The sequence below is a fragment of the Sminthopsis crassicaudata genome, chromosome 1, assembly GCF_048593235.1.
Source record: "Sminthopsis crassicaudata isolate SCR6 chromosome 1, ASM4859323v1, whole genome shotgun sequence".
Classification (NCBI taxonomy): Eukaryota; Metazoa; Chordata; class Mammalia; order Dasyuromorphia; family Dasyuridae; genus Sminthopsis; species Sminthopsis crassicaudata.
Genome location: NC_133617.1, coordinates 586,557,320 through 586,584,473, shown reverse-complemented (window position 1 = coordinate 586,584,473; position 27,154 = coordinate 586,557,320). Strand labels below are relative to the sequence as shown.

The 27,154-nt window shown below is 33.2% G+C and overlaps 1 protein-coding gene across 1 annotated transcript in view; it reads left to right on the top strand.

Moving 5' to 3' along the window:
- Positions 1-18,908, top strand: part of SLC30A5 (solute carrier family 30 member 5) — a 47,341-nt gene extending 28,433 nt beyond the window's left edge. The window contains exons 11-16 of the mRNA XM_074282369.1: positions 1,654-1,811; positions 3,445-3,574; positions 9,520-9,751; positions 11,620-11,846; positions 13,212-13,340; positions 18,163-18,908. Coding sequence (XP_074138470.1) covers positions 1,654-1,811; positions 3,445-3,574; positions 9,520-9,751; positions 11,620-11,846; positions 13,212-13,340; positions 18,163-18,333 — 1,047 coding nt within the window. The 3' untranslated portion in view covers positions 18,334-18,908. The remainder of the gene's footprint in view (positions 1-1,653; positions 1,812-3,444; positions 3,575-9,519; positions 9,752-11,619; positions 11,847-13,211; positions 13,341-18,162) is intronic.
- Positions 18,909-27,154: the final 8,246 nt, after the last annotated feature.

Sequence of the window (27,154 nt, the reverse complement as noted above, 5' to 3'; positions counted from 1 at the left end):
AAAATTGTATTTTCACTAAAAAATGAAAAAAAAGTTTTGCTAAGCAATTGAAAGAATGTAAAGATTGCAAGGATATATTCGGCCTATTTATAGAGATATTCTTTGAGCTTTTTAGAAATTCCTATTTGGAATATTAATTATAAACTGGTTTATATAAAAATTACAAATTATTATATACAAAAGGATTCCTTCATTATTACAATAGTTGTCATTCAGATGAATATCATAAACAAAATTTATTTCTCTTAAAAATTTTTACATACTTTTATGTTTGTCAACTAAACTACATTTTGGTATTTTATCCCCAAGTTCAGTAAACTTCTTTTCAGATTAATGGGGGGGGAGGGGGAAGACATTGTCAATTTGTAAAGTTTAATATTTTTAATGCTGATTTATTACATGTAAGTCATAGTCATACAAACTTTTTAAAAATGCTAACAAAGATCCTATTGGATTTTTATTAATATTTATGAGAAGCCAAAGTGCTTAAAGAATTTGTTTTCTTAGGCCAAACATAAACTCTAGGATTTTTTTTTTTTTTTTTTTTTTTTTTTTTTTTTTTTTCATTACTTGCTAAGGAAACTCTTACTGATATTAGGTAATCTAATGATTTCATCAGAAAAATTGAATTAGCATAGAGGACATTTTCTCATCTGAGAGTTTCCCCGTACCACCAGAACCAAAGGTCTAGTCCTAATCCTTTATCCTTATTCACTTATCAAGGTCCATTCATTCTAGGTGACAGGATTAATGTTCTCATAGTGCCCAACTTTGTGTCTTGCACAGGATAGATACTGATAAAATATATACATACATATGCACTTACAACCATATCTTTCACAATATAGTTCACACTCCTTTGAATTAGGTCTTCCTTTTTCTGTCTTCTGAGTTAGTGAATTATGTAATTATTATTGTTAAATATGACATGAGAGTGGTTTAATAATAGCACTCAATGGCTCTGTATTTTATATTGATTTGTATGTTTCCTCTAATGATGGAGCTCAAAACCAATTCTGGCCTTTTCTTTCTGAAAGATTTGCAATTTAAGATTTAAACTCTCATGGATAAAGAGTTAATAATATCAGAACTAAAAAAGAAGAACCAAGTTCACATCCTGCTTTTGATTATATTGTCTGTGAGACCATGGACAAGTCACTTAACAACTTGGTACTCTAAACAATTCTCAAGTCTAGAAGTTGCAGAAAAGGTGCCAGTCTATATTAGTAGAAGAAATTTTATTCATTCAGGGGTCCCATATACCAACAAAATCACAAGTTCATTTCTTATCCTTACATACTATAATATTTCTTTTGAACCTAATAACTCTGTAAGATATAATAGATGTTGTTTTCCATTCAGATCTTACAAATGAATAAATGAACCCTAGAGAAAGTAGTCATTGACCAAAGTCACACAGCTAGTGTCAGAGGTGAGATTTGGCTCTAGGTGTATTGTAACTTCAAGTCCACTATACTTTCCACCATAGGATGGATGCTGCCACACATTTAAAGAAGCAAAGTTAGATCATACGAGGTAGTGTCATAAAGTAAGGGTTGTATAAATAGTTTGAAAGTGCTTATGTAGTTCTAAGAAAATTAAATAAAACTAGTATTTTATTATATATTTTATAATCCAAATTGTTGTTTTTAGGTTTTTACTTTTGTGGAATTATTCTATGGAGTGCTGACCAACAGCCTAGGTCTAATATCAGATGGATTCCATATGCTCTTTGATTGTTCTGCTTTAGTTATGGGACTTTTTGCAGCTCTAGTGAGTAGGTGGAAAGCAACCCGTATTTTTTCCTATGGGTAAGTACTTGAATTTCAATTATCAGTATGTTACTGGTGTTAGATGACAATGATTAGTTGTTTTTTGTTTTGGTTTTGGTTTGGGTTTTTTTTGCTGAGGCAATTGGTATTATCACACAGCTAGGTAGTGTTAAGTGTCTGAGGCTAGGCTTAAACTCAAGTCCTCCTGACTTTGCACCACCTAGCTGCTGCGACAATGATTAGTTTTAAACAGAAAAATCCATCATGAAAAATGGATTCATAAATCTTAGTCTGTAATGTAGAAATGTTTTCAGATCATTTTTCTTTCACCAATAAATCTAAAGCCATAGGACTTAAATTTTAGCTGATTGCTTTATTTTAGCAGATTGCCCTATAAAGAAGGGACTATCACAGTGACTTTATATAAGCATAGTAAAATAGAAAAAAGTTTTTTTAAAAATTTATAATAGGAAAAAGTGCTTAATTCTCTGAGTGCTTAAAACTAATTTTTTAACTGATAGCAGGTATAATTTTCCAACTTGTTTGAAAAAAAAGAGTAGGGAATGAAAAAGCAAATCTTCATTGGTAAGGAGTTGATAAGTGTCACATTTGCCACTGCTAATAACATAGTCTTTGTAACCCAGCTAGATGTCGGTGACTTTAGAATCCAGTTTTTCACCTGGATCAGCTCTTAACTTCATTTGCCCTATTCTCTCCTTTGGATCCCCAGAATTCAGGGTTAAAATTATAGATTTGACTTATGACAGTGATATCCTGCTTATGATTTAATACGTTATTATGCTTGAATGATATTTATCAAGCATTTGCAGTTTTACCCATTGTTTTTGAGCTAATTTTGGCTTCACTTTTTTTTTTAATATATGGAAAAGAAACTAGAAAAGTTTTGAGAGAAGCAATAAGAACTAATAAAAGGATGAAAGCAGGTGAAAATAATTCACATGGTTTAATCTAGAAAAGGAGAGCATGGGAAGTTTCTTTTGGACTAGTTTTTTAAAGAGATATTTGAGGAAGGATGCTAACTCACTATCTTCTTAGAAAGCTAAATGACAAAATGGACTTAAGAGTTTGGGTAAACAGAAAGACATTTTGATTTCTCAAGTAAATATAATCATTAGATTAGACCATCAGAAGACACTCTGGAATTATTCCTGGAGAGTGTTGAAAATAGGATCCATAACTACAAGAGGCAAGACAAATTACCTCTTAAAATTATTTTCTGCTGTGAATCTGAAAATCTTAAGCTGCAACATACAACAAAACTGGTATACAATACAAATCAGTATAATGAAACACATATTAAATAGTATATACAAATCAGTGTTTTACAAGATAATGCCATTTTGATATTCCGGAAAATTTTCAAGATTTTAAATTGTTGAGTAGAAGGGAATGCTATTTCATTGAGAAAGTGGGTGTAAAGTATTTTTAAAACCTTGGAGTTTTTTCCATTCTCATTAATTATAAACTATGGAAATTTGTATAAGCCTAGCATTTTCTATTTTAATTTCTACATTTGTCAATATAAAAATATTGTTGAAGCCTTAAAAGAAAAATGCATTAAAATATTGTCAGTTACTTGCATTATTAAATTTTCTCTTATTTCTTAGTCCTTTCCTTAAAAAAAAAAAAAAAATGCTCTGTTCTCTTTCAGATATGGCAGAATAGAAATTCTGTCTGGTTTTATTAATGGACTTTTTCTGATGGTAATAGCTTTTTTTTTGTTTGTGGAGTCAGTGGCTAGATTGATAGATCCTCCAGAATTAGACACATATATGTTGGCGGTAAGTGTTTTTAATTTACATCTGAATTCCTGTTTGCATAACCATTAAAATTTTTTTCCACGCTAAAACCAAAACATAATAGTCATTGATGTGAAAATAATGTGTTTTTACTGATGTGGTTTTTCTGTATTAGCATGTATTCATAACTTTTAAAAGTAATATTTCTTTGCTAAAATATTTGAGTTTGCAAAATAGTAAAATAAATGAACCGTTAGACAGTACTTTATTTTTCTGACTTAATATTTTCATTGTATTACTTCATTTGACCCATCATTCAATTTTGAGTGAGTATGCAGTAGTACCAAGGGGTTTATTTTTGTGTCCCTCTCCATTAGCTCTCCAAAGAAAATCTAACCAAAGGCCTTTCATCTTTTCTATAGTCCTTATAATATTTTATGCACACTAGTGCAATTTTGAGACTAGTGCAATTTAGCAATTGCTAAATCATCCAAGGGATAAGAACTATAAAGATCTAGCAAGAAAACATTCTTCACTTCATTTTGATTATTAACAGATCTTTTGTAAATAACTCTTTTACTATGAGGCAGTACCATTTTATTCTTGGTATTGCTGCAATTAGTATTATATCATCAGCATATGAATGCAGTGAAAGAACCTTGTCATTTTATAGAGACTCATTTTTTTATCTTGGTTTAGTACGATCATGACAGCTTTGATAATGTACCTAAAAACTTAAAATTGTTTTATGCCTCATTTGATATAATCAAAACGTCATTGTACAGAATCATCTTTATGAATCTCTTAAGGAATTTTATTATTTGTATTTGTATAGCAGACATTTATATTATTGAAGACAGTAGTTATAGCTACATTTTACTCCTTTGTCATCCAGTAATCAACGATGAACAGTGGTGTCTTGTAATATCTTTCAGTCACTTTGTGACTTTGAAGATGTGGCACATGACTTGCCTCTTCCTTCTTTAGATTTTCATCAAGAATACCTTTAATAAACAATTCTTACACAGATTTTAGAAAAATGAAAAAATGGGCACATATGGATTAATAATACAATGGCTTCTCTGATGCCTTTTTTGTTGGTGATATAGGGAGTAATATTACCCTTTTTTTTCTCTTTTTTGGGGGTATTTTCCTCTCTTGGGGCTCTCTAATCACTCCATTACTTTAAATTATGTCATTTCTAAGACAGATTTCTTCTTCAGCTACTCAGTTTCATCTCCTTCAGTTTCATTCCCTACACAGGTGTTGAGTACAAGTATGATGGGTTCTACTCTCACTTATGCTTATAATATCACTGATGATTTGCCAGCTATAAACATATTTTGCATCTGCCAATCTTCTCCAAGTATTATTTGTAGATGATTTGGATTGAATCTAGCTAAGTTGAATCTCCTGCCAGCCTTTCAGCAGATTTGTCTTCACCTTTAAAGTTTTTCATTTTAAAAGCAATACCACATGTAATCTTCTGCAAGCCTTGTTTATAGTGTTTTGCAAATGGGCTTCTATTTTAAACTGGCGTTACCCTTAGCTACCAGTTCTTTCTTATTGAAAAAGAGATCTGGTTTTGTTGCCTGAGTAATTTCTGGGTTCCTCTGGTCTTCTTACTGCAACAACTATTTTCCATCACTTAAGATTCTCTTATGAACAATAACCCTAAACAAATTACTTAACCACTAAGGAACTTAAAGAGTCTATAAACTATAGAACAAGTTGTTGATCTGCTTTGGTAGAGGGAGTTTTTTCTCATTAAGCAGAACCAAAACCTAAAGGTAAGAAATTACGGTTTTAGTTTAAAAGGGCCAGGGTATTTTGTGTTAATACCTTCTTACATTGTCTCTTCATTTTTATCACTATGAAAACATGGTCATATCCATTTCAGTCTGTTTCTATTTGTCATCCTTCTAATTAGATCCATAGATGCCATACTATTGAATTGATCTGGCTTAGTTAGATCTCACTCCTCACTTTCTGTAGGCTGTCTTCTAATTTGATACTGATTTTGACTTAAGCTATGACTGAATTGACTGTCAATGACTGATTGAATAGAGTTGATTCTTAAATGAAATTTTTTGTTAGTAATAAATAATTTGCTTTTTATTGTGATATAATCAGTTTGGGGTTTTGTGGTAATTTTTGATATTCAACGTATGCAGCTTCTAGCTCTCTTCATTTAAAAAAAAGTATTCACAATATGTAGAAATAAGGCTTCTAATAATGTTCTAGTCTTCTGTGTCTTTTTTCTTTTTTAGATCCTCATAATTATCCCAAGTTTTTCTTCTTCCAGTTATCCCTATGACAAATAATACTTGAAGACAAAAAAAAAAAAAAAAACCTACACAACTAATACATTGAAAATATCTGAAAACATGTATATCATGTAATACCTATAAAAATGCAGCTACAAATATTTTAGCATAGATTGGAACTTCTTGTCAATGGCTTCTTTTTGGCATAAGTATAGTAATGAAGTCTCTGATTTAAAGAGAATGGGCATTTTAATCACTTTATATGAATAACTCCGTATTGCTTTCTGAAATGATTGTATTGATCAGAGTAGCCAAGTCTTTGAAGTTAACTTAAATTGTTCATCATTACAGAATTATTGTTGATATGCACAATGATCTAGTTCTTTTCATATTGCATCAGTTCATATAGATTTTATGATATTGTTCAGAAACCAATCTCTCATCCCTTGTCATTTCTTTTAACATAATTGTACTCCATCATAATCATATGTCACAACTTCCTTAGCTTTTCCCCAGTTAATAAATATCCCTTCAATTTTCCAGTTCTTTGTTGAATCTTTGCAGTCATGTCCAGCTCTTCATGACTCCATTTAGGGTTTTCTTGGCAAATATTGGAGTGGTTTACCATTTTCTTCTCTAGCTCATTTACAAGTGAGGAAAGTGAGGCACAAGGATTAAGTGATTTAACCCAGAGTAATATAAGCAACTAAGTGCCTAGGGTCAGATGCAAACTCAGAAAGATTAGTCTTCTTGACCTTAGGGCCATCTACTTTGATACTTAGTTTTCTTCAATACTTTACCGTCACAAAAAGGAACTCCTATATACTTTACCATCATAAAAAGGAGCTCCTATATATATATTTTGTATGTATTTGGGAAATGCAGTCTTTATCAGAGGAACTTACTGTAATGTTTTTTGATACTACTTCATTGTCTATGGCACCTTTTAGCATAGTACAGTTTTCTTGTTTGTCTCCTTTAAATAGGCCTTTTTTTCTTTTTTTTTTTTTCTTTTTTTTTTTCTTTTTGCTTTTACTCTCTGAGATCATGATTGTCATTCCTGTCTTTTTTACTTCAGCTGAAGCATATTAGATTCTATTCCAGCCCCTTATTCTAACTCTGTGTTTGTTTCTATTTTTAAATGTCTCTTGTGAATCTTTGGATTCTGGTTTCTAATCCATTCTACTATCTGCTTCCATTTTATGCATCGCTTCATTCCATTATCTTCTATTTCTTTCTCACTTTTTCTTTTTATTTTTTCCCTCCAAAAGGCTATTTTGCTTCTAATTAATTGCCTTCTTTAATCCATTCTCATCCCACTCCACCTACCCCTTCTCTTATTCCTTTTCCTTCTTTTTTTTCTGTTTTGGGTAAGTTACATTTCCATATACAACTAAAAGACAAAGAGAAAATTCCTTCTTTGAACCAATTCCTTTGAGAATAAGGTTCAAGCCTTACCTTCCAACACCTACCCCCGAGTTTTCCCCCTCTAATGTAAAAGCTCTTCATGCATGTTTTTATCAACTCATACTTATGCCCTCTATGTAACTTCCTTTTAACTGCCCTAATAATGATAAAGTATCATCTTCCCATATAGATAGGATTGTAAATAGTTTGACTTTTTTGAATCCCTATGTTTATTCTTTCATGCTTACCTTTTTATGCTTCTCTTGAGCCTATTTGAATGTCAAATTTTCTATTCAGCGCTAGTCTTTTCATCAAGAATGCTTAAAACTCCTCAATATCAATATTTTCTTCTGAAGGATTATACTTAGTTTTGCTAGGTATGTTATAGGAATTTTCATTTTGAGATCTCAGGAGGGGATTGCTAGATTCCTTTCCTTTCTATTTTGCCCTCCAGATTAAATTTATAGGCACAGATTTCTTTAATAATTTCTTGAAATTTGATGTCTGGCCTGTTTCTTTGATCATGACTTTCAGGTAGTCCAATAATTCTTAAATTAGAATCTTCCTTTGATCTATTTTATTAAGTAATTGGCTTTTTTAATGAGACATTTTACATTTTCTTCAATTGTTTAAATCTTTGTTTTATTGTTTCTTGACATCTTATGGAGTCATTAGCATTCAATTCAGTGCCCAATTCTAATTTTTAAGGAATTATTTTCTTCAGTGAACTTTTGTATTTCTTTTTCATTTGACCAAGTCTTTTTTTCTAAGTTCTTTTCTTCAGTGATTTTTTGTGCTTCTTTCACCATTAAGCCAATTCTATTTTTTAAGGTATTGTTTTATTTTGTGTGTGTGTGTGTGTGTGTGTGTGTGTGTGCGCGCGCTTCATTTACCAAGTTATTCTCTTTTCATAATTTTCTTATATCATTCCCACTACTTTTCCAATTTTTCTCTACCCTGCTTATCTATGTAACTGTTCTAATAATTCTTTTTGACCAATAAACATTTTTCTTTGAGGCTTTGTAGCTGTTTTACATTGTTCTCTTCTTTGAGTTTGTGTTGACTTTCCTTGACACCATAGTGCCAAGTCAGATTGTTTTGTTATTGTTAGCTCATTTTTCCAGCCAAGTTCTTGACTTAGAATTTCATGTCAAAATTGGGTCCACAAACTTAAGGCTTTTTTATGCTGCCAATTTCAGAATTAGTTGTAAGGATCTGCAAGTTTCTGGTTCTTCCAAGGTAGGAGAGGTATAGACACTGTTCTCCTGGTCTGTGCTCTGGTTTTTACCCAGTAAGGTCTCATGATGCACTTAGCAATAATACTCCTTTTTGCCTTGGAACTGTGACCAGGAAACAGTTCCTCTCCTCCCAGAAACTGCAATCCAGAACTGTCTGTGGGCAGTTGAGTTTCCAATCTGCATCATCTGTACTGAGTGCCAGCAAACAATCCCATAATCTCTTTCTGAGCATTTGTCCAATCTCCCCCTCACCTCCATGCTGAGAACGTCCAAAGCAGCTGTGGCTGCCTGCTTTTGCCATCCCTATGTGTGGGCTCCCGGCAGATTTCCACCACATCTCTTGTCCCTGTTTCAGACTTATTCTGACTATCTCTTAAATTTTATTAGGCTGGGGAAAGATCTCACATTCACGTTTTTTTGTTTGTTTGTTTGTTTTTGGTTTTTGTTGTTGTTGTTGTTGTTTGGGTTTTTTTGGGGTTTTTTGTCTCAGCCAGTCCAAAATTTAATTTTAAAGTTGTTTGGAGAAGGATGTTGGGAAAAATTCAGCTAATGTCTGCATCTAATCTTCCATCTAGGGTTTACCCTCTGTAATTAGTTTTCCAATAAATATACAAGAAAAATTTTAAGTAGTTCTGATTGTTCATTATTCAAGTACATATTTTCTTTAAGAGTGAATATAGCATAAATAATATTGCCATGGGGGTATGTAATGTGATTTTAGAGACAGCATTTTAGGTTCTTTTTAGAACCAATTTAATAACATTTATTAGTATGTAAAACTTTGCCAAATGTGAAATATTTTTATTCATTGAAGCAGGTTAAGCAGGCACTTCTATGACATTTTCAAGGCCATTTCTCTATTGCTTTATGTTATAAAATACCATTTCATCAAAAATTTCCTAAAATGTAGGTTTCTTTCTAATTTGTGTTTACCATCTCCAAGATGGACTTTAATGAGATTTTAGTGTAAATTTTTTTTTTTATATTTTTAACCAAAAAAAAAAAAAAGTAAAAGTTTAACCATGTATTATGGGGAAAATAGTGAAGATATATTTTCTTTTCTTCCTTTTAATAGCCCGTCTCAGTTGGAGGATTGATAGTAAACCTTATTGGTGTTTGTGCCTTTAGCCATGCCCATGGCCACATGCATGGAGGTTCTCAAGGAGGCTGTCACTCACATGATCACAGCCATTCACACCATGGACACAGTCATGGACACAATCATTCTCACAGCGATCATGGGCACAGTCATAGCCATGGTCATTCCCATGGATCTTCAGGAGGAGGCATGAATGCTAACATGAGAGGTAAGTGCTGTCTAGATATTCTTTAAATAATGGTGCTTAGTAAACAAGTGAATTAATTGTAGAAATAAAGGATATCCTGGAATATGCCCACCAAAACTAACTATTCAGAAAAATACACATTCTACCAGGAGAGAGTCTCTGGATAAAGAACACACAGTAGAAGCTTTATAAGTCTTATTAACATGGAAAAGTTCTAGTAATGGCATGCAAAATCTCAAAGCTCTTTATGAAAGAAGAGTTGAAATATTGAGACATATAAAATTGCACAGGAATGCCCTCCCTCTTGTGGAAGGAAAGAGACCATTGTGCTTCCTGTAAGGTTTTTTTAAAAGAGGTGTCATTGCATTGGAAGGTTTTAATTACAACAAGATTCCAGTGTCCAAGAAATATGAATGGATATGTTTTTCAGAGAAAGAAAGTGGGGAGAGGCTCCAAGTAAGTGCCAGGCATTGTGCTAAGCATTTTGAACAATATTGAGACGAAAGTGTTATCCATATTTTACACATAGGGCAACTGAGGTGGCAGCAGTTACTAGCTTGCCCTAGGATACATAGATAGTAAATATCAGTGGTCCAATAGGAGCTCAGGGCCCAGCTGAGCCACTTAGCTAGAAAGCTAATGAAAAGCTGAGTACCAATGACTAAAACACAGGGGATGGGATAAAAAATGAAAATAACAGAAACGAACATACCAAATCTTAGGGAGGCAGGCCAGAAGGGAAGAATTTAAAATTGATGGAGCAGTATCAAATATTGCAAAAAGATCAAGGAGGATGAACATTAAAATCAATCTGAACAGAAATTCTCAAGCCATTCCGTGCTTGTAATATAATTAGTAAGAATTTCATGATAGAATTATCCCTAAAATAACAAATGGAAACTAGGTTGGTATATAATGGGTAAATAGCTACCCTTGGAATCAGAAACACCTAGGTTTAATGCCTACTTCTGACACCCATTTAATCTTTTCATGCGCACTCATTAAGGCTTTGAAATTATAAGTGATTTACTCTTCTACATATGTAAAGAGTTTCTACCCTGGGAGTTCATTTCATCAGTGAAATCACAGAAGTGTATGTGATAAAATTATATACTAAACATAGCTGTGTGACCCTGGGCAAGTCATTTAACCCCAGTTGCCTCAGGGGGAAAAATTATATGCTAAAAGTACTCGTTTGATGCTTTAAAAGTATCATAACAAGCTGAATTGTCTCGGTTCAGCTAAAGAATTTCTATAAGTCCTTTTTATCCCAGAAATAATATATATCTCTGCACACTCTCCACTCCTATAGTATCTATATATTGCGACATTATAATTCAAACATCAAGAGTATTCTGTTACCATTTTAGTATAGGAAAATTCTATTTCTGTTAAGCTATTTATCTATTGTTAAATATGTTCAATTAAATTCACAATCATATCTTGGAATTAATAATGAATTTAAAGTTAGATCAGTAAAATTAAGGAATCCTACTGAGAAAAGTAATATATTTATTTAAGTTTCATATGAATATTTAACATGATTGGGAAGAAAAAAGAAGTGCAAAATTACATAGGTGCAGGAAATAACTAGAAAAAGTAAATTAATTGAATGACTTCCTTCTAATTTTAAAATAATTTTTATTACATATATATAGCCATCTTCAGAGTAGCAGGCTTTTTATTCTTGCCACTATGAAGATGGCTGTATATCATATAGTTTGGCCATATAAATGATAGATCTTTAAGCATAATCTTAATATATGAAATTCTTGGAAGTGTTTCGATTCTATTTATGCCCTAGAAGTGATTTGGATAAATGTGTGTGTGTGTGTGTGTGTGTGTGTGTGTGTGTGTGTGTTTTTAAAATTATTTGTTTTTATTTACAGGTGTGTTTTTACATATATTGGCAGACACACTTGGCAGTATTGGTGTGATTGTATCCACCATTCTTATAGAACAATTTGGATGGTTCTTTGCTGATCCTCTCTGCTCTCTTTTTATTGCTGTATTAATTTTTCTCAGTGTTATTCCACTGATTAAAGATGCCTGTCAAGTGCTACTTCTGAGGTTGCCACCAGAAAATGAAAAAGAGATAAATATTGCACTAGAAAAGGTAGGCTTTGAACTTCTACATGTTGTGTGTGTTTTACTCAAATTTTTCTTTGTATTTTATTTTATTTTTTCTGAGGTAGGGTTAAATGACTTGCCCAGGGTCACACAGCTAGGAAGTGTTAAGTGTCTGAGATCAGATTTGAATTTGGTTCCTGCTGAATTCAGGGCTGGTGCTCTATCCACTGCACCACCTAGCTGCCCCTTTCTTTGTATTTTAACATGGAACAATTACAACTGAATAATTCCTTCTCTGCTATAATTTTTAACTCTGTAATGTGACTTAGGGATTGATCTACGTAGGAAAAAAACTGCTTCTTTAGAGATAGCTATATAACTTAAGTTTTTTTCAATTAGCAAGCATTTATTTTTTCTCCTATCTTAATTGGAAAGAGGGGAGTAAATGGGGGGAGGGAGAATGAGGAACCTTTGTAATAAATATGCATAGTCAAGCAAAACATCCTCACATTGGCTATGTTCATTCATTCTATATCTTGAGTCCATCATCTCTCTGTCAAAATATAGGAAACATTATCATTTGTTTTCTAGAATCATTATTGTATACTGCATTAATCAAGGTTCTTTAGCCTTTCAGTGTTTTTTATTTAGATTTTTGAAGGTTTTTGTGTAAATTATTCTCCTGATTCATTTCATTCTGCCTCGGATCTATACAAGTCTCAGATTTCTCTGAAACTATCCCTTTAGTAATTTCTTATGGTTCAATTACATTCATATACCATAATTGTTCAACCATTTCCCATTTGATGAGTATCCTCTTTTATATATTTAACAGTTTCTGCTTTTTTCTTCTATCTTTTTTTGATTATAGGCTAATTATGACATAGCTGAGTCAAGGATATACACAGTTTAATAAACTTGAGGGTGTAGCTCTAAATTGCTTTCCAAAATGGCAGGGCCAGTTCACAGCTCCACCAATAGTCATTTTCTTTTCCTTGGATATTTAAACTATGGCAACTTACAGATGATCACTTCTGAAAGTAGAATATTTTCTCTGTTTTTCCTCTTACCAATAATCAGTTTTAGGAGCATCATATTTTGATCTGTAGATATTTCTATGCAGATTTTTCCTACATATATTTATATTAGAGGTGTAGACACTGCAAATGAATGATGACTATTTCTGAAAAAAAAATTTGCATAGAATGGTAAAAGTGTATATGTATAGTATATCCATATATCATTTATTATATGTGTGAATTGGAAGAAAGATATGGAGCTGTTAATTAGGTAAAAGTATATTGCATAGCCTAGTGTTGAGGAGTATGTTGGAGAGTATCTTACCAATATTGTGTGTCATATTTTTATATCACTGTCTTTTTTTTTTTTTTCTTTTTTTTCAATTTGGCAGATTCAAAAAATTGAAGGTTTAATATCCTACAGAGATCCCCATTTTTGGCGTCATTCTGCCAATGTTGTTGCTGGTACAATTCACATACAGGTGATGTCAGATGTACTGGAACAACGGATTGTACAACAGGTATGACATTTTAAGAACTATTAAAGACATTTCAAAGAAGAAGCAAAGAAAAAACTGAACTACTTCTGATCATATAATTTACACAATTCAGAAGCTGTTGGCAATACTTTCTCTTGAGAGGTTTTTCAAAAAAGTGTTCTGCAGGAATAAACCAAATATGCTAAAAATTTGTTCCTTCTTTGTTGAAGGTAGAATAAATTGGGTCATGGGCAGCTTCTAGGAGGTGATATGCCTATCTAGAATAGTTGGCTAAACACAGGCTTTAACATTTTATTAGGCCCAATGATATCTTTTTTTTTTTTTTTTTTTTTTTTTTTTTAATTTAATACCCCATGCATAGAAATTGCTAGACTAAATGACACTTTCAGCAAAGAAGTAGCTATTAATGGTATACTTTTTGTTAGTCTATCTGCCGTAGGCCATTAAAATCAGACTTGTTTCTTAGTGGTTTGTTTATGAATACACTATTAAATAGGTGACAATCATAAGCACAAATCCTTAAAATAATTAGTTGTTTTAATCTGAGAAATAGATTAGAACAGTTACAATTTTTATATATTTTAATCAGCAGATGTTTTGATGTTTAACCATGAAAGGTATTTTTCCATCCTTACCTTCCCATATCCCATCCCATCCCTACTCCCAAATAAAAATATCCAGAGTTCCTTCTTTGATATATATTTCCATTGACTATGTCAGTTATTCATTAGAACATATTCTAGTAGTAGTAGTAGTAGATAGTAGTAAGTAGTAGTAGTAGTAAGTAGTATGTACATGTGAATTCTTTACATAAACTTTAAAAAAAATACCAAAATCTTCTCTTCCTCTTAGAATTAATCTATTGGTCCAGCTATCAATAAAATACTCAAAATACTGAAGATATATTTGTACTTATCCATTCATCTACTTTCACTAATTTCCTGTTGCTATCATGGGCTACTTTGTTGTTAGATGATAAGCCAGAGTGACAGGAAGAATTAATGGTTAAAAAGTGCACTGGCATTAACTGAATATTGTTCTAACCCTAAATGCTATATTTTCCATGCCAGTAAAAACTTAACTGTCCTATATCTTATCTCAGGGCCAGACTCTGTGTCCCCCAAGATGACACTTGGGTAATTTGACATGCTGATGCTTATAAGAGAAAGCTAGAGGCCCTTCAAGTGTTCCTCTCTTTTCCATCTAATCCAAAGGAGTGATTCTAGTGATAAAAGTTTCAGACCAGGTAGGAGGGAAGAGGGGGGCACTGACATTTTTGCATGATAGGTTTTTTTTAGTAGTTGAGCCTTTCACCCTCTCCAAAACACATTGTTAGCTACCTATTTTGACTCTACTCCTGTTTTAGTAAACTCAGCTTCATGATTGATTACAACTAATTGAATAAACAGTTAATTTAGTGTCTTTCCATCAGACAGTAAACATTAAAAAGTACCTGCTTTGTTCCAGACACTGTGCTAAATGCTAGGGATACCAAGAAAGCCAGAAGATAGTCCCTACACTCAGAGAGTCCCAGTTTATTGGAAGACAACATCCAAAAAACTATATCAAACAAGCTATTTACAGAAGAAATTGAAGCTGATAACATAGGGAAAGCTTTAAAATTAAGGCTTCTTATGGAAGGTGGGATTTTTAGCTGTAAGCTGAAGGAAGCCAAGGGAGACCAGGAAACAGGGGAGGAGGGAGAAAATTCCAGGCACAGAGGACAGTCAATGAAAATAGCTAGTCAGGAGATAGAGGAACTTGTGCATAGAATAGCAGGGAGGCCAGAGGCACCCCAGGGAGAAGAGCTGAAAGATATTAGAAGTCTAGAAAGAATGAGCGTGCAGGGTTACATTATAAAGAGCTCTGAATCTCAAAAAAGAATTTTATATTTGTTCTTGGATATGATCAAGATTCAATAGAGTTTGTTAATTAGGGGCATGACATTGTCAGATCGCTGCTTTAGGAAATGTACTTTGACAGCCAGGTAGAGGATGCACTGCAGTTGGGAGAAATTGTGGCATGGAGCATCTCTTTGCAAGTTTGTATCTGGCTATATGACTTTGAGCAAGTTGTTTCATATCTTGTGAGCTTCGTTTTCCTTATAATTTATAAGTGAGAGAGTCAGACCTACCTAAAGATATCTACATTTGATATTAGCTGATATGTAGTGCACAATAACATTCCATTCACATAGAGGCCAGATTTCTCGTACCTTTAGCTTTCTAAAACAGTCATAAACCCTAGAAATAAATTTTATAAGGGCTTTACCATTGCTAAAGTAGTAGTCACCTTCCAAAATGACACAAAAGTAGTCACTTTAGTGGAGAAACATTTCATTTTTATATGTCATTCATGCGAATGTCATGAAAGTCATACCTGGCTTTCTAGCAGATTAAAAGTAAATTAGGTAATGATAATAGCAAGAAGTAACAGTTGACAGTGGGAGAATGAGACAAAATATGAATGTAGACATAAGAACTGAAACCAACATTCTGAATGTACTTAACACAGAGTTGAGGATTTCACTTCATAAGTCATTTGATGTTCATAATGTTAATATTGATGTCAAAATATAAGTTTAAATTCTATATTAATATATTGGTATGTTGTGTTTCAGAGATTTCAATTCAATATGGCTAAAGCATTTCAAAAGTTAATTTTTAGAGGGACGAAATTTCATTTATCTGGATAGCTCACTCTAATCATGTTAGATAAGGCATGACAGTGACAGAGTGCTAAATTTATTGTGAACTAGTATAATGACGGTGTATAGTTTAGAAAGTCTGTGTTTGGAGCATGAGTTGGCTGACTATGGTTCTTGATGTGTGCCTATTTGAAACTTGCACTATTAGAAGTTGATAACAGACTCCCTTCCACACGTATCACTGGGATTTCTCCATATACATGGGCCTAGATGTTTTACTTGAATTAATATTAATTGTAATGAGTCAGATTTTGACTAGTAAGGTTTTTTTCCCTTTCACTTCAGCAAATACAGACAGATAAGGTGGGTGGGTGGGTGGGTGTTGACTACAAGATACCATCCCTGTTTTCCTGAGACTTTACCTGAAGGATCCACAAGTAGTAGACAGAAGTAGGCAAAAAGACATGAATAAAAGGCTAACATTGGGCATCTACTAGGAATAGTGAGATTTCCCGTTAAGATGAAAAGTAAAGTACAAGAAGGGAAGCAATAAGCATGTATTCCCGGGAATTTGAACTTGACTTGAAAGCCCTTAAAGTGTTTTGAGCCATGACCTGACAGTACACAAGAAAAATTAGCCATTGAACAGTGTGAGGATAGAATTGGAGTTGGAAAGTAAGGACAGGAAGGCTTTTGAGGAGGTGCAAAGGAAAGAGCACTAGAGTCAGAGAACCCAACTACCTGTGATTCAAGTCACTTAACTTCCTTAGGTCTCTGTTTTCTCATCTGTAAAAACAGAGGGTTGGAACGTATATGATCTCTATAATCCCTTCCAGCTCTGTGGTGCTATGGACATCGATCTCTGGGTCAGTAGTGATACCTCTCTTAAAAGTAGTCATCAAAAGAAATAACAGGTTTTGAAGGAAAGATAGTAAGTTTTTGATGCTAGTGAAACAGTCAAGTGGAGGTGTCCTAAGGAAAGTGGAAGTGGGAATGTAAATCAAGAGTCAGATCTACTGATATGAAACTTATCTGCAGGAAGGTAAGAGCTAAAGCTGTGGGAATAAATGAAATTGCCAAGAGAAAAAAAAAAGAGCTAGGAGAAATTTTAAGGTAATACCTGCTTGTAATACTTGTTTTAATGAGGTCGTTAGAAAAAACAAAGGTAGGAGAAGAGGAAGAGGAGTGTGGAATCTTAAATCCACAGGGAGAGGAACTCTCCAGAAGTAAGGGCAGTGGCCACTGGTCAGAGAACTCAAAGAAGGTAAGTTTGGAAAAAGAGGTAACTCCCATTTGAGAACATCAGTTCAGTACAGTGCTGAGGAAGTTGAGGCATTGATAAATGTAAACTACTTTTTCAAGAAGTTGGTTCATGAAAAGAGAGATGAGATGGTAACTAATTGGAGTAGCAAGGTCAAGGAAATAATACTCTTTTAGAACTGAGCAGGTGTGTAGATAAATAGAAGAAACTAGTAGAGAAGAGAATGTATATGAAGAAAAGGAAAGAATAGTAATGATTAGAGTATAGGCCTGTAAAAGGTGAGAAAGGGTGGTTTTAAGGGCTTGGATGGGTCTGTGTAGCCTTAACTCATTCTAAGATAAGAATGATAAAGAGTGAGTATGATATTAAGAAGTTTTATGGAAGTCTAATATTATGACCCATTCTTTGATATTTAAACAATTTTAATAATATATTTTGATTTTACATCACCTACATTTCCCTCTTAAAGAGCTATCCCTTAAAAGAATAAAAAACTAGGGGGAGAAGACAAGCTCCAAAATACTAACCAATTTGTCATCAGAACTCTGGGGTGCTGGGAAATCTTATCTTTTCTTTGGGGCCCAGCTTAGTCATAATTTAACAGCATTCAGTTTCAGTTGGTTTTTGTTTTTGTTTGCATTGTTATATTCATTGTGTATAATGTTTACTTTCTACTTATTTGGCTGCATCAGTTTGTCAAACTAGCTATGTTACCCTGGGCAAGTCACTTAACCTCAATTGTCTCAGAAAAAAAAAAAAAAACTTAGCTTGAAAATTCCTAAGTTATTTTAGCTCAAGGCAGGAAAGGAGGAGAGAGAGCTAGGGAAGAACTGACTGAATTTCAAAACAACTGCTTAGTCTAAAAGATTTTAAAAGGCTTAACCATGACTTAATTTTATTTATTAAACTTGATAATTTCTTATAATCATGATCAGGTCACAGGAGTACTTAAAGATGCTGGAGTGAACAACTTGACAGTCCAAGTGGAAAAAGAGGCTTATTTTCAACACATGTCTGGCCTCAGTACAGGATTTCATGATGTCCTTGCTATGACAAAACAGATGGAATCTATGAAATACTACAAAGATGGCACTTACATCATGTGACAAGAAAGATGATTTTATCTGTTGGTTATGAATAATGAAGATTAAATTACTTACTATGGTAATGTTGAGGGAAAATGCACATAAATGTACAGAATAGTGTACTGTATTTGAATTTTTTAAAGCTCAGTCCTACTGGATCAAGATGTTTTTCTAAAGGAATTTTTGAAGTGGACTGATTGTATATGTGAAACAATGATTGTATATGTGAATAATGACAATTTGAATTATTATACTTTGTGTTTATTAAAAAGAAATCTTACTATGTGTGTTAGCACAATGTATCATATGTTCTTGGGGATGTACAAACAAATTTCATGTTCAATTAGGGAAAAATAGAAATGATGTGTCATAGTAAGTCTGAAATTGCTTCTGTGTGCTTATTTTTCTGTCATTTGCCTTTGTAAATATGTATTTACACATTTATTATAAGGATTCAAATGAAAGTTTGAACTTTGATTCGTAATTTTTTTTTTGCAAAGTCTAAGCAAAACAAAATAGGTATTAAAGTTCTATATTTATGAGTTTTCTGTACATAAGACTTCTTTCTAAATATACTTTTTATTACATCCAGCAAATTTTGTGTTGCCATTTTACATTTATGTCTGAATTGCCTGATTTGAGAGATATTTGATAGCTACCAATTCAAAACAAGAAATGAGTATTGGGAAATCATACAGTTATAGAATTCTTTAAAATTGGTTATATGAACTAGCTTTATATTGCAATGTAATGCAATAATTGCAAATCAATAGTTATTAGATATAAAACAGGCACTAAAATTTTTTGTTACCCATTGATCCCTCCCTTTTACAGTAGAATCTTCCTTCTTGTTAGCTAAAATGGCAGGTTTCTCCTCAGTAGGTAAGCAGTATTTACTGTAGTTAACACATATGCACATTGGCTATTAGTATATTTTGTTGTTCACTTGTTCCAATTGTGTCCATCTCTTTGTGACCCCATTTGGGGTATTCTTGGCAGAGACACTGAAGCAATTTATCATTTCCCTCTCCAGCTCATTTTACAGATGAGGAAACTGAGGCAAACAGGGTGAAGTGACCCGCCCAGGATCACACAGCTAGTAAGTGTCTGAGCCCGGATTTGAACTCATCTTCCTGATGCCAGTCTAGTTACTCTAGCTATCCATTGTACCATCTACCTGTCCTTAAGAAAGAGAACAAATAGAAGGGAGAGGATGGAAATTAGGAAGATAGAAAAAAAGAAAGGTTGTTGTTGTTGTTCAGTAACTCTTCCTGACCCCGTGAAACATAACATGACAATATTGTATATGGAATTGTCTTGACAAGGAGCCTGGAGCAGTTTCTTCTTCAGTGGATTAAGGCAAACTTGTCCAAATTCACACAGCTAATGAGTATATGAGGTCCAATTTGAACTCAGCTCTATCCATGTCTGTATAGAAAACCAAAAAGATTGGTTTGCCTTTTATTATTGTCAGTTCATTTTGATAATTCAATCAGATAACTCTCTGGAACATTTAAACTACTTCCTTTGATTCAGGACTGGAAGAAAAGTAACTTTAAAAATCATTCCATTTCAAGTCCCTCGCTTTAGAGGAGGGAACCAAGGTTCTGAGACCCACAGCTGAGGCTTAGCCTCAGGTTCTGTGACTTCAATTTCAATTTTCTTTTCCATTACTTGGAAGTTTAAAGTAGTCAATTTTATGCTAAAAACAGGCAAAAAAATTTTATAAAACATACCCGTAGAGTTAAGGCATTTTAACTTATATATATTACCACCTACATTCTGTTTAATTTTGTTTTTCATTTTTCTCTTAAATTGCTTGTCTGAGAACGCTCAGCAAAAGTTATTCATGGATATTGTTAAAAGATAAAATTATATAAAAACCAAAAAAATTCAGTTTTTGCAAAAAAGATTTTTACTAGCTACCATTCCACTCCTATGAGTTTTTTTCCTTACCAAGGAATTTTCATTATTAGATATTTTCATTCTGAGGCCATTCTCTCTTACTTATCTCATATTGTTTTATATTGTATCATGTTTTGATAATGTTCAGATTACTTTGAGTCATTTGATATTTGTCTCCTTTTTTGCATGTATCTTGAGACAGTGCTTTCACCTTAACCTTTGGATAGTAAGAAAAATGGGATTTTCTTTTAAATTTAAGTTTAATTTATATTATTTATATTTTTTCAAATATTTCAAATAAATCATATTTCAAAATAAATCATCACAAATAATCTATTTTTTCCATTTTAATTGGATCAAAATTTTAAAGCTAGAGACAATGCTTCATTGTGATTAAAGAGTTAGCCTTCCAGTAGAGAGGTCCACTGTTAGAGACTTATCACTGCCACATACTAGCCATGTGACCCTGGGCAAGTAACTCTTAAAAATTATGTTTCAGAGAAGGTACCAAGCAGTTTCCTCATGTGGAAGTTCCCTCTCAGTGAAATCACAGTCTAGTCTCTATCCCAATTGTAAAAAGAATCTACCCTCCTCCCCCACCTGCTTTATGCTAAATTAATGTTTTCTGTAGATCTGGACAGTGATGAGTGTCACTAATCAATAGCAATATGTTATTGAAGAGAAGTTTTTTTAAATTGTGATAGTATAAATGTTTCTTAGAACAATAATTTGCAAAAGAAGATTATGAATTGTTGCTTTTGGATGCTAAACTGAGTTTCAACTATGAAATTGCTAATGATCATTTCATTTACATGTTAGTTTTTTATGATATAATTATATGTATAATTAAGCCAGAAGGATAATAATTAAAATTTGGGTTTATTTTTTCATAAAATTTTAACATAACATTGATTGTTGGGAGGGTTTTGTTTTTAAAGAATAGATTTTGAAGAGTGAATTACCTCAGTTCCTTGCTCATACTGTTAAGTGCAACACATTATCTTACATGGTTTTTAAAGTTCAAATATTTTTTAAAATGTTTCTAATGAGTAAACACATGTCAATTTGTTAGTCTTGCTAGGTAAGTATACATGAGTTTTGTTTTCTTTCCAGATTCAGCAGCCAAAAAAATTTTTATCGTTTTAAGGACTTTTTTTAATATATGAAGAATTATGTAATTTAAAGAAATTTCAAAATTGCATAGTAAACTAGACTCCACACATGAAATTTCTTGAATATTTCTTATATTTCAATCCTTATTTTGTCAGTATGAATGAATACTCACTTGGACCCAAATTTCAGCTTCTCTTTAGGCAGTCTTTGAACTGTGTGCAAAATAAAGAAGTTGTCAGAGTTGATTTTATCATATGCCCAATGACAAAAGAAAATTGTAATGTTTTCTCTAAAATGTAATGTTCTCTGTTTTGGTTTCCTTGGGATCTCTGGGAGCAGGCTTCCTTTCAGTTCAATAATCACCACAAGTGCAGCCAGGGATTAAAGTCCAAATCCTTTAGTGTCTCTTTCCAAGTCTTGTCTCCTTTCTTGGGGCTGGGCAGCTTTCTGGAGAGCCTTTCAATCTGGCCTTGGTCTTTGTGGGGAAGTACAGGAGTCCAGGCCAGCCACCAGGAAGATCGAATTGAATTTTTACCCTTGGTTCTCAGAGCTTAAACTCCTGCCGCCAGGCCTTTGCCTTCTCTCTGAATCCTCTCTGAATCTATCTGGTTGAGGCTTCTAGCTTATATGCTCCACACTAAGTACAAACCAATCATTATATCACTAAGAAACTATTATTTGTTGTAGGATTAAATCAATGCTAAACTAGATTTAACCATAGTCTCAATTCCACTTAGTACCTTGTAAACATCCTTTGTTTCAAGTTCAGAGTTCTGGCCCATAAGAAAAATGATCATACTTTATTCATGTGACCATCTTCTGTTGAGGTGCTCAATATAAACAGATGGTTTATTAAAAAAAAAAAATCCTAAAAGCAATTACAGCTTATACACAAATCTTTTGTAGAAAATGAAAAATTTTGTAACGCCCAATCAATTTAACATAAGTTGGATACTCAATACCTTCAGTGCAAAGATAACAATTCATGAGGATGACTGTGGGAAAATTGATCAGGAATAAGGAATGAAATTTCATTTTTTTTTTAATTAAGGATTATATTCTTCAAATCTGCCATGATCATTTTTATAAATAATTTTTATCAAATTACTTGTACTAGTTGAAAAAATAAAGAAAGGTCACTATACTATATGTGCCCATATAACATAAGAATGCCATAGTATAACATTTAATAATATCACAGAAATATCTTTTAAAATATATTTTAACAGAAAAGATGTTACTGGCATGAGACTTCTTCATAAATCATGTCTTTTTATGTAGTCAAACTATTATTAGTCCAAAGGTCAAAATTAGTACAAAGCCAAAAAGAGAACAAAAATGATAAAGATAGGGCATGTAATTAAAACCATCTTTCATCTTGGCCTAGTCATACAAGTTAATTGATCACAATGAATAAAACAAGTGCAAATTATTCAGTACAATAAATTAAAGAAGTTTGAAGCATATAAATTACTTTCCTTAACAAAGAGATCAAAAAAAAGTGAGAGATGGCAACAATAGTTGGAATAAAAACTTGTTTGTAAAACATTACAGAAAGGATCGTGGAAGGTTATGAACAGTACTGACTCATAAAACAGAAGCAGTGTAAAGTCAAGTCTAGATCCAAATATATCCAGTCATCCTGAAGACATCTAAGAATGAAAGTAGGAGTACAGAAAGCACATACACAAAAAAAGGAAAAGACCTACAAATATTTTTGTAGCAAAATTTTTCACTATTCCTGTCTTTACAGGACCCTCATTCTCTTAACACCCAGAGTGGATATGCTTGATAGAAGATAGAAGTTGCACTTAATGAGGACAGAAGTTGGGAAACAGCTAAATTAGACCAAGTAAGCTGAGGAAATCTAGTGAATACCTCATAGTTAGCATCAAATGAGGTATAAAATAGAAAAACGCTCACTACCACTGTCATAGAGAATCTGCACAAAATTCAAGTTAAAAAGATTTCCAATCTTCAACATAAAGAAGATCCAACTCACTTCCACTTGATCAATGATGGACAGAAATAACTACACCCAGAAAAAGAACACTGGGAAGCGAATGTAAATTGTTAGCACTACTGTCTATCTACCCAGGTTACTTATACCTTTGGAAGCTAATAATGTGCAACAAGAAAATGGTATTTATACACATATATTATATCTAGGTTATATTGTAACACATGTAAAATGTATGGGATTACCTGCCATCGGAGGGAGGGAGTGGAGGGAGGGAGGGGATAATTTGGAAAAAATGAATTTAAAAAAAAAAGATTTCCATACTATTGGTGAAATCTCCAAGGATTCCTGCTAATGGATGACATCTTACTTTGTAAGCCCTAAGAGATCAACCTAAGAAGCGATTCATAGCCACCTGAAAAACTAAGTGGATGAAGAATTGTAGACTGGATTATTACATACATTTGGAGTTCAACCTACATACAAACTGAGGTCATTCAATAGTACATGGCAACTGGCTTCTATAATGTACATGTTGTCTTCCCCAACAGAACATAGACTCTCATTTCTGTCTTTATATTCACTGTAGTAGGGGTGGTGAATGTTGAGTGACCCCATAACAACATTCTGTGAATTTAGCCTCAAAGAATACAAAAAAAGCATGCTGTTCAAAACTACTAGCCTATAGAACTCATTCAGCAGTACTTTACACATGGGAAGGAACTCCATGCTTATTTAGTCTTCTTAGTTCACAAATAACAAGCTTGATTATCTTGTTTTCTTCCATGCAGAGGATTAGGAGGAAGAGGAAGAGATACTTCTATAAACCAGCTCACCCAGCAAAAAGTTATGAAAGACATTGAAGAAAGTGGCAAGTCCAGAGAATTGTGAAGTATTAACAACCATATGAAGTTACCTTCTGTTGGGAGGAAATGGCAATACACATAGATGAATAGCTACAAAATATTTGCAAATTAATGGAAAGATACTACTTCCCAGGAGAGTGGAAGGAAGGTTCAAAAGAAGACTTTATGTAGGAAGGGGCTCGAGCTGAATTTTAAGAGGGTGCTGGAGTGCAAAAAGCAGAGAGGAAGATGAGTTTTGTTTTTGTTTTATTTGTTTTTTCCTGAGGCAATTGGGGTTAAGTGACTTGCCCAGGATCACACAGTGTCTGAGACCAAATTTCAGGGTTGGTGCTCCATCCATTGTGCCATCTAGCTGCCCCAATAATAAGAATTCTTAAGCAACACCAAAGGGATACCTGATCATCTCATGTTTTCCAAAAAAAAATTTTTTTAATTACTTTTGACTTCAGAAGTCTCAATAGCTTTTCATTTCTCAAAAAGAGTTCTTTGTCATAAATGTTAAATCTTTAATTTTTTTCCTGTAGGATTATGCTAAACTTTTTAGAATAAATTATTCTGAACTGAACCAGCTATACCCAGCGAAAGAACTCTGGGAGATGACTATGAACCACTACATAGAATTCCCAACAAATATCCCTATTTTTGTCTGCCTGCATTTTTGATTTCCTTCAAGAGCTAATTGTACACTATTTCAAAGTCTGATTCTTTTTTGTACAGCAAAACAACTGTTTGGACATGTATACATATATTTAATTTATACTTTAGCATATGTAACATGTGTTGGTCAACCTGCCATCTGGGGGAGAGGGAAGGAGGGGAAAAATTGGAACAAAAGTCAGTGATGTAAAATTACCCATGTATATATCTTGTAAATAAAAAGCTACCAAAAAAAAAAAAAGACTAAATTATTCATTGTTGAAAGAGCTTTATTTTTGATGTATTATATTCTAAATTTTTTTTCTTGATGCATGGTTCTTTGCCCTGGTACTTCTCAATTGTGGCCATCATATTTTGGGGTGTGTTTTATATCTAAGAATCCCTAGTGTGATCTGTTAATTCTGTAAAATTCCACTTTGCTTTTGCTTCCAATACTTCGGGATAATTTTTTTTATATATGTTAGCTATTTTGGTCACTTAAGTCCCAGAACATGGTTCTCACCTTGTTCCCCCACCTGTCTGACAGTTTTTTAAGATCATCATCTTATCTCCCACCTTCTTAGAATGAATCCTGTAGAACTGTCTTAAACCCTCTTCTCCTTTGGTTAGGGTGTATCATAAATCTAAGTATCCTCTCTACATAGATGATTACCAAATCTATATACCCAATCCAAATCTTGTCCAGTCCTGTTATTATCAGCTGCATGCTAAATGTGTTCCAAGCATCTCAAACTTAGTAAATCCAAAACAGCTCATACTTTCCCACAATATCCACCACTAAATCTATTCTATTTATGTTAGCACTACTTTTTATCACCTAATAATCCAAATTTGTGACCTTGGAGCCATTCTGTAATTCTCTTTCCTATGCTTCCATATACAATTAGTAAGACATCCATTATTGCTTCCACATCTTTTAATCAATCTTTGTTTCAACCACCACTCTAGGACAGGCCTCATTTCAACTACTATAAGAGCTTTCTAATTGATCTTAACTCCTCAAGTCAGTCTCTTCCATGTCTATCCTTCATGTGGCTACCAGCCTGCTTTCTTTAAGGCACACATTTTACTTTATCACTTCTCTATTCTATAATCACCAAGGGCTCCCCATTGCTTATGAGGTAAAAAATGCATCCTTCTTAGGTTGATCTTTACAACTCTGTACAATCTGTCTCTCAATTATCTTTCCAACCTTATTTCATACATCTGTCCTTTATGAGAACAGCTAAGTGATTCAGTAAATTGAAGTTATGTTTTATGTAAGCTTAAGGATAGATATAGCAAGATTGTTCTTGCTATATCTAATGGGTACTTTATAAATGTTTCTAGAATTTGAACCACAATCTTAGTAATCAAGAACAGTTAAGTATCTTATATTTATGAGGGCCATGAAATGTACAAAACTATTTAGAAAATGTTACAAAATTTAAAATTCCTCTATTTCAATGGTTATTAGTGTTAATTATCTGGAACATCCCCCTAATGTGAAACACCTTCCTGTAAAAAATAGCTTGTATTTATGCTCTAAGGTTTGCAAAATGTTTTACATAAATGATCATTTTTCACTACTCTGTGAGGTGAGCTCTCATGGAACTGAGTCTGAGTTGTTGTGACTGGACCTTAGTAAGAAAGGAAGAAGGAAGTAGATAAAATGTTTTCTTGAACAGAAATCATGATTGTTTCTTCTCATCTTTGGAACTCCCACCACAAGACTATGCGATCCTAATTGGTGAGCACCCTCCATTCCTTAATAAGCTTTCCCTAAATTTAACCATGTTTCACGTTGGCTAGCTTCTTGCCATCTGCTAGACACATACCTGCCTCCCTCCTTTCACTTTTTATCCCTTACTCTAAAACCATTACCTATGGAAAGATTGTATCAATTTCGCTACCTTATTATTACTTCACTGACATTCATAAGACTTCCCAATCTAAAAAAACCTTTTTGATCATCACTCCCCTTTCTTTATGGTCTCACTGTTCAAATACAAGCTTCTTGATGGCAGGGATTATGATGCTTTTATTTTTATTTTTATGTCCCCAGCTCTTATCAAAGTGCTTGACATATAGTAAGCACTTATATACTTTTTCATTCATTCTCTTGAAATAAACATGGTATTTCCTTTATTTTACATGAATTATTTCCCTGACTATTCTTTTGTGGCTTTGATTGAAAGTATGAAAAGTTCACGAGAGATAGATATATTATGACCATGACTTACACCCCCAAAACACCATCTTCCTCCCTGTCCCTTACACTTATCTCCTACCTACTGGATCCAAATCTATTTACATGAATTTGGAAAAAATGAAATACTGTTGAAAAAAAAAATTCTTCATG